Consider the following 9,154-nt stretch of genomic DNA (forward strand, 5'->3'; position numbering starts at 1 on the left):
GAAAGATGTGTTCTATTTCGAAATGAAGAGTTAGTATATATTTAACAATGTGTGTTTTTGAGAAGAAAATTATCCATTTGGCCAGTTGTGTTTTGTAGGTGTGAGTCTGTGTTTAGAGCGCCTGCTGGCGATTGAAAAAAAAAAAAACTGTAATCTAAATGAAAATAATGATTTAACAATCTCAGATCATTTTTGTTTATTTTCTGATTATGAAATTAATACTATACCTCATCCAAAAGAAAAAATCTTCCCTCTTCTTGATTATTGTAATGGTATACTGGCTTACCTAAGGGCTCTATAGCAAAGATACAAATAATACAAAATGGAGCTGCCAGAGTACTAATGAATTAAAAAAAAGAGAGCACATAACACCGGTTCTATTTGATTTACATTGGTTACCAGGTCATCAAAGGATTGACTTTAAGGTTCTTGTATTGGTTTATAAAACATTGCATGATCTGGCACCTCTATACATATCAGATTGTCTGTCAAGATACGTCCCAAATCTTTGTTTGAGGTCCTATAGTGCAAATCTTCTGTCACAATATAAAGTAGTTCATAAACAATCTGGTGGTTCTTTTTTTTAGCCACTATGCTCCAAATATTTGGAATACAGGTGCAGACAGGAGCAGAGCAGAAGCAGCAGTGCTACGATCGTTTTTGGGCTGAGTCTATTTTTGCTACTCTGCTCACGCTGAATTAATGCCATAGTGCATTTTTCTATTGCAAACAAAGTCCTTTGACACATAAACCTCTAAAATATCTCCACATAAGGCTTGTTCGCTTACATCCAACCACAGGCGATGTCAGACACACCTAATGTTTTCTGAGAAAATGAGCCAAAATTATTGATGGTCTGGCGATACGGATGTTTGTCCAATCAAATGCTCTGATGAGTGAGAAAGTCCCTCCCCTAAACCACCAAACACTGGCTAGCAAATTAGCAATTTGCCTACTTACACTGCACCCTAAACATATGTATGCTCTTTTTGTAAAGAAAAAGTACATGCTTTTCAGTGTGTAGCCGAAGAGTTGAAGCTTTGGGACATACCTAAACCGTAAACACTGTAAACTGACCTGTCAGTAATCATTAGTTAACATTTCATGTTATTTCTTACTGTAAAATGTTTATCTGCCAGATGCTGCAGATGGAAAATAACATGGATAACATTAAATAAACCCCTTCATATAAACCACTCTACTTAACTGCCTTAACCCCTTAACACACTAATCTCACAACATCACAAATCTCAATATTTAGGATGGATAGTATGGACATTGGGATGCAGTATCCCAAAAAACTATTGGAAATTGTTTAAACAAATGGTCTCATGGTAATGTCTCACCAAAAACCTTGTGCTTTAGGCCTAGTCGACATGTACACAGGTAGTTTTTCCTCTGTTTTAAAAAAAATTGCATCCACATGAAAATGCAAAACTACGCTATGATGTGCAGTCAAAAGCATGCCAAACCAACAGATAGCCAACATCGCTGGTTTCACGGGCTACACGGCAGCAGTGTGATCAGAGTTTCAAAGTTTTCAAAAAAAGTTTGGGTTTTAGCATTTGCGTGTGGAGGAATGGCCAAACTGCATAAAAAAGCTGCGGTTTGAACATATCTCTGTTAGTCTGGACAGGGCCTTAAAAGCAAAAACATACCACAGAAAACTACTCATTAATTATGGAGCCAGAATGGTGACTTTCAAATTTGGCATCACAAATTAAAATTGTCATTGAAAACAAAAGCAGAACTGAAAAAGGAAACATTGGCATTGAAACATTTGCATTGAAAACAGTTGTATTGGCATTGAAACAAGGCACTGAAAAAATAAAATTATTAAAATATTACAATCGTATTCTTTTATTGAATTGGGATTTATTTGTATTTTTCAATGACAATCTTCAGATTTTTTCTTCATGTCACTCTTTTTCAGTGACAGTTTTTTTTTACAATGTCAGTTTTTTTTCAATGTCACTGATTTTCAGTTTCAACTTTCTGTCACTGTTTTGGCGTGGAGAGGGGCGGGGTCTGAGGGGAGGGGTAAGTAGAGCGTAGTTTGCATATCATTGCATATAGGTATACTGAAGCCGTCACCAGCTCTGAAGCCGCATGACAGATGTCCAGTTTACCGGGAACTTCCAAGCTGCAAGTTTAAGTCTTTTTTTATATTTTTTATCTGCTATTTATATGTTTTCTCGTGCAACCTGGCCGGCTTGGTTAACTTTTAACGGCCATTATGCTGTTTTGTTTTTTCCGACGTCGACTGGAACATGTAAATTAGCCTACTAACATTAGCCGTGTTGGCTAACTTAACTGTGGTTAATGCGGCTGTGTAAGTTACACTACTGACATCCCCAACCACACACACACACACCGGAGACAGACGTTACTCCTAGGGCCGCGAGTGTGCTTTTATCTGTATTTAATTTAGTTGTGCTGCTGCACAAGACCTCATAAACGTGCTAACGCAAACCGTTCAGCAGTATCACACCAGCACAGCAGAATCCAGTGCCGTCACATGAGCACCATTAAATACAGATAGAAGCACATTCGCGGCCCTAGGAGTTACTGTGTAACGCTGCGTTTAAGCCGAACAAGCGGCTCTCCTGTGTGTGTGTGTGTGTGTGTGTGTGTGTGTGTGTGTGTGTGTGTGGTTGGGGATGTCAGTAGTGTTACATAGCCGGCGCCCCGCTGATTATCATGTCAGTGTTAACGTCACAGGCTATGTTTCTGTTAGCCACTGTTGTGATGTACTCGACAGACACCTAACGTTAATTATTTTTTTGCAAAACCAGACTTTTAGCCTTATTCTGTGCATATGGTGACCGGTGTTTATATTTGACCCTGCATTAACCACAGTTAAGTTAGCCAACACGGCGTTAGTAATTTACATGTTTCAGTTGACGTCGGGGGGGAAAAAAAACAGCATAACGGCCGTTAAAAGTTAAGCAAACCGGCCAGGTTGCACGTGAATAAACATGTAAATGGCAGATAAAAAAACAGACTTGCGGCTTGGAAGTCCAAGAAGTCCTCGCTGCAGCCTGAAGCACGATGACGTACTGGATCAGATCCAACGCGTACTGGACGCGCATGCGTGGGGGTTTCATTCACAATTGGATGACGTCAAACACGCATGCGCAGTAGAGTTTTGGGGACATCATTGAATGCACAGGAGAGTTTCGCTGGATAGATAAATACTCAAACCGCTCGCGCAAAAATAATGATTAATAACATGCTCATCAGGACACACGTTTTGCATTTTCCCTTGAAGGTGTAGGCTACTGGTATTTTAAGCTCTTTACAGATCGTGTTGCATTGTACCTTGAGGATTAAAATTACAGAGACAATTACTTGACTCATTTTTCCTTCCACTCAACAGCAAGATCAGAATATAAAATTGTAACTGTTTTGCATGCATGTACAGCGAAACTATGTAATTTAGGCATCACATTTATGAAAAGAAGATTTATTCATCAATAATTACTTAATACTATTTATCAGTAATAGCCTACAACTACACAATAGAACATCATCTATATACAATATTGATCATACATGTCAAGACTAGCGCATACGCATTATAAATTAACCCAGAGATCGGTATGAATGACATTGCCATAACGATCCACCATCCAGTACGTATTGGATCTGATCCAGCAACGTCATCGTGCTACAGGCTGCAGCGAGGGGTGTCTCTGGAAGTTCCCGGTAAACTGGACATCTGTCATGCGGCTTCAGAGCTGGTGACGGCTTCAGTATACCTATATGCAATGATATGCAAACTACGCTCTACTTACCCCTCCCCTCAGACCCCGCCCCTCTCCACGCCAAAACAGTGACAGAAAGTTGAAACTGAAAATCAGTGACATTGAAAAAAAACTGACATTGTAAAAAAAAACTGTCACTGAAAAAGAGTGACATGAAGAAAAAATCTGAAGATTGTCATTGAAAAATACAAATAAATCCCAATACAATAAAAGAATAAGATTGTAATATTTTAATAATTTTATTTTTTCAGTGCCTTGTTTCAATGCCAATACAACTGTTTTCAATGCCAATGTTTCCTTTTTCAGTTTTGCTTTTGTTTTCAATGACAATTTTAATTTGTGATGCCAAATTTTAACGTCACCATTCTGGCTCCATAATTAATCACTCATTATAGGGTTTTTAAAAGGAAAATTATATATAATTAGAGCCTCACCGTGAATCATGAGCAGAAAGATCAGAGGAAGAGGAGGAGCCATTCTGACCGACATCAGCATAAAATACATCTATAATACAGCATTAAACATCACTCATATACTCATAAACAGTGTGTGTTCATCACCCTAAACAGCTCTTAGTGTTAGTGAGATCTTTGCACATCTGGAGATTATTAATGCTCAACATCAGTGTGTGTGAATGAACTGATCATTAGATGAACAGAAGATATTTCTCATGTCAGGAATCATGTGTTATATGAGCTTCATCTATAGAAATAATCATCAGTTTTCATTTAAGTAAGAGTGTGTTTGTCTTACCGTGTTGAAGCTCATCAGATCAACAGCGACTGAACGACTGACGGTTTAACACATACACTTTTAGCTTAATGGACGTTGTGTGGTTAACACTGTTTTTTAAAGCCCAGGGGCGGAAATATAATTGTCTGCGCCTTAACATGAGAGCAACATCAGCAAACTAAAACATTTTTTTTTTTAATTTAAATATAATTCCTTTATATGTAGATAATTATAGTACATTGATGTGCAGGTCATTCAGAAAGATACATTTTCCTCATTTGAGATGATCACAAATAAAATTGATCACTTGAAGGGAAAGTTAAAGGAACACACAAGTCAGAATGACAGAAGCTGATAATACTGAGCACTGAACATTGTAAAGGTGCACTATTATAATCTTGTTCTGTATATCAGGATTAAACAATTCATTTTTAGAGATAAACATGAGAAAGCAATGAGTTAGAGATCAGTTATATGATCATCTGTGATGGTTTATCTGTGTAGCCATGGCACAGGAAATAACTTGATAGTACAATAGTAGCAAGTGATGCCACCCCTTTATAAACAAGGAAGTGACTACCGAATAGAAATAGAGCACACAGGTTTATTACCATAAAAGTTAAGAGAGAAGGTGGGTTTCAGAACGATTGTCTTGAAACCACACACGCACACGCACACACATACATAGGCACACAAGTGGCTACAAGTAGCAAACCACACTCGAAATACCAACACCAGAAAGCAAGAACAGCTCACCTTCTGACCTTGGGGCCCTTCAGCCTAAAATAATAATATTATTAATAAAAATACACTTAACGTTCATGTACTAGAACCAAAAATCAATTAAAGAAAGAATTCAAAAATTAATGTGGATATTGCACAACAGAAATTGGAAACAAAAAAAATAAAAAAATTAATAAACAAAAACAAAAAATATATAGAAAAATCGAATGACACCTAAATAGTTTACATACATTTAGTCAGTGCCAAACTGAATCAAAAGAAATGGCCATTCATTTACATGGCAACAGCATTTTGAGGGCCTAAAACAAACTTTTGAGAATGGCCATGTTTTTGAAAATGATGCCAATATTGACTCCTGTTGCAAACTGCAGAAATGTGAATTTGTGGAAAGGGTGACGGTGTGTGCATCAGACTACTGGCCAGGCATGTATAATGCAGCGTTTTAATCGTTTTTTTTTTTTGTGGATACATGTGAACTGGGATCGTTTTGACAACTTTTTCGTCTGTATGCGAAAAACCCAAAGGAAAAACGTTGCAGTTTTTAGGACATCATTGTCGTGTAAATACAATGCTATTATGTTTATGCCATAGCAGACAAGGAGACTCAACTATATAAAATTATAGACATATGTATATGCCAAGCAATGCGTAGACAGATTTAAACTTAAAAAAGTGAAAACTTAATTCAATAGATTCGGTGAAAACAATTTTTGATTCTAGAAATTTTCTCTGGAAGCAAAGTAAATGTATTAAATGGCATGGTAGCGAGTGTCTGTAGATTATTTTAATTCAAATGCAAACTTGTCTGACACATTTTGCTCGTATTTTTCAATAAACAAACAATCCATATTTAGAAGGAAGGGCATAGAGTGATTATTTACCAAATGTTACTCACCTGTCTGACCTAATTAACTCAAAAACCACAGGCTCCCATATCGAAGCCTCCCATATCAAAGCCTCTCGTATCGAAGCCTCCCGTTTTGAAGCCTCCCGTATCGTAGCCTCCCGTATCGAAGCCTCCCGTATCGAAGGCTCCCGTATCGAAGCCTCCCGTATCGAAGCCTCCCGTATCGAAGCCTCCCGTATCGAAGGCTCCCGTTTTGAAGCCTCCCGTATCGTAGCCTCCCGTATCGAAGCCTCCCGTATCGAAGGCTCCCGTTTTGAAGCCTCCCGTATCGTAGCCTCCCGTATCGAAGCCTCCCGTATCGAAGGCTCCCGTATCGAAGCCTCCCGTATCGAAGGCTCCCGTATCGAAGCCTCCCGTATCGAAGCCTCCCGTATCGAAGCCTCCCATATCGAAGCCTCCCGTATCGAAGCCTCCCGTATCGTAGCCTCCCGTATCGAAGTCTCCCATATCAAAGCCTCCCGTATCGAAGCCTCCCATATCGAAGCCTCCCGTATCGTAGCCTCCCGTATCGAAGCCTCCCGTATCGTAGCCTCCCGTATCGAAGCCTCCCGTATCGAAGCCTCCCGTATCGAAGCCTCCCGTATCGAAGCCTCCCGTATCGAAGCCTCCCGTATCGTAGCCTCCCGTATCGAAGCCTCCCGTATCGTAGCCTCCCATATCGAAGCCGACACAATGTTGCTATGTGGGTACTGTATGATTCCCAATCAGTAAGGTGTTTTCAAATGTTTTCAAGCGTTTTCATGAAGGCCCACCCCTAAAACAAACCCCAGTAGATTAGAGCCAAACGGGTATGTAAGTCCATTGAAAAATGGTTGAAAAACATCTATTGCATTTTGAAATTGGCCACTTATTGGTAAACGGCCATTTTGGTTTTGCATGTGGACTTCTTAGTAGTTTAATTTATGCTTCACAGGTGGATCCTATAAGCCTTGTGTGTTGAACCATGTGCTGAACCAACTATTTGCATGACTTCTCTACACAGAAGTCCAGACACGAACCCGAACCGGATGGGTTTGGGTCCCAATCTACTACTTCGGGTCCTGGGTCTGTTTAACGTTGTGTGTAATACCCAAGTCAATCGGACTCGTGACCATAATCAGAGTCAGTCAGCACTAGTCTGTTTGTATAACTTGCAAATTGTAAAATTTGGATAAGAAAAGTGTGAGCCAGGAAATAAGGTATAAAAAAAAAGAAAAAAAAAATTACCAATCAAATACAACCTCTCTCTCTTAGGCATTTAGAAAGACCAGCTTGATGCCAGAACACGCGTACAACAGTTAGTAGATGTTACAGATTACAGTTTGTAAAGTTTTAAATATGGATTATGTTTCTTACAGAAATGCATGACTTTGCTTCAGAAGGCCTTTATTAACCCTCTGGACTCTGGAGCACTTTGATGATGGATAGATGCACAGTTATGGGCTTCAAAACAGAAACATCCATTCACTGCCAGCATAAAGCTTGGAAGAGCCAAGAAGAAGAAAGAAGAACACAGCAAGGATGACTTAAGGGTGAGTAAATACATTTTTGAATGAACTAACCCTTAATGGCCTAGTCCACACACACAGGTATTTTTTTTTTATAAAAAGAGTAAAAAAGAGTTTTTCCTTCTGTTTAAAAAAAAAATCGTGTCCACATGAAAATGCAAAGCACGCTATCAAGCGCTGTCAAGAGCATGCCAAAGCAACAGTTGGCAACATAACCCTAACCGCCAAGCAGAGGTGGAAAGTCCAGGGGTCAAAAAGTAAAAGTCCTGCCATATTTTTATTCCACTCATGAACTCAGTCAGCTGATTTCATTAATTCATTCTACCTCCTGGCTGAAAAACTGTGCTATTGGCAAATCCAGGTGTTTCAAAGTCTCTGCTGCCCTGTGGTGGACAACTGGAGACTCTGACAATCACAAGATCTCATCAGAGGATTAAACAACTCCACAAACAGCATTACCAGCTTCACACATTACTAACCAGACTGACTTTATTTCTGTCAGACGACTACAGAAGCTCTTATTGAGAATTAACAGAGGTTTAGATGTTGATGATTTATTGAAAATAATAAAGTCACCATTATGGTATATTCTTTTATACTGGCAGACCTTTGTTATGCATATTGATTTTTTTTGTTAGGTTAATCTTAATCATCTCTGAGTTGAATCATCTCTCACCCTTGTGTCTAACAAAAAATATTCTCTACAACAAACCATAACAATTAAATGAGTCCATATCATAGTCATTTTTGTATTTTTATTGTATGACCTCTTAAAAATTGCATACAGAAAAAACATGAATAACAAAATTCTATTTTCATAGAAATAGTTATTTAATTTGACTAATCTACAGATTCAGACAGAACAAGTTTAATGAGTGTCATGACCAATAAGTTAATAAGTTCATAAGCAATAGTTTTACAATCCCACAAAGTTCCATGTCTTAAGGCAAATAAACATTTGTTTTTAAACAATTTTTTGCACACGTTTAGTTATTTATATTTTTGTATATTGATTCCTGATTTGAGACTTATTTTTAGTCAATGCAGGAGGTAGAAAAACACATTGCACCATGTATGAATATAATAAATTTGTTACGATACATAATCACTAGGGGTGACCCCGAATAGTCGAAGATTCGATGCATCGATATGCGGAGCCGGATTCGACCACCGATCTCACAGTTGAATCTTCGCGATCATACCATTTTGGCAATATGGGGGTGCTCAATATTTTAAATACGTGGCACAGCGCTGCATGGCGCTGAGCTTCGCGTCCGGTGTGCGACTCCCATTTTAGGCATAATCGGCATGTAAAAGCATGTAAATGCACGTGCATATAAATAAAAGTGTTATTTATCAAAATGTTCTTTTTTATATTTGTGGGATTTTCTGTATTTTGATCGTGGCTTAAAATGTTATGAGTAAACGTTTTACGAATGTTTATCCACCACATTATCTTTTATTTAAACCTAAATAAGAAAGCCATTGTCAGTTTGTCTGTTAGTTGGCTGGCAGTT

The 9,154-nt window shown here is 38.4% G+C and overlaps 1 protein-coding gene across 1 annotated transcript in view; it reads right to left on the reverse strand.

Annotated features, from left to right (window-relative positions):
• The window catches only part of LOC137072755 (B-cell receptor CD22-like), a 47,108-nt gene extending 42,570 nt beyond the window's left edge, over positions 1–4,538 (reverse strand). The window contains exon 1 of the mRNA XM_067440678.1: positions 4,202–4,538. Within this exon, the coding sequence (XP_067296779.1) occupies positions 4,202–4,271 (70 nt within the window). The 5' untranslated portion in view covers positions 4,272–4,538. The remainder of the gene's footprint in view (positions 1–4,201) is intronic.
• Positions 4,539–9,154: the final 4,616 nt, after the last annotated feature.

Source organism: Pseudorasbora parva, chromosome 4 (genome assembly GCF_024679245.1).
Source record: "Pseudorasbora parva isolate DD20220531a chromosome 4, ASM2467924v1, whole genome shotgun sequence".
Classification (NCBI taxonomy): Eukaryota; Metazoa; Chordata; class Actinopteri; order Cypriniformes; family Gobionidae; genus Pseudorasbora; species Pseudorasbora parva.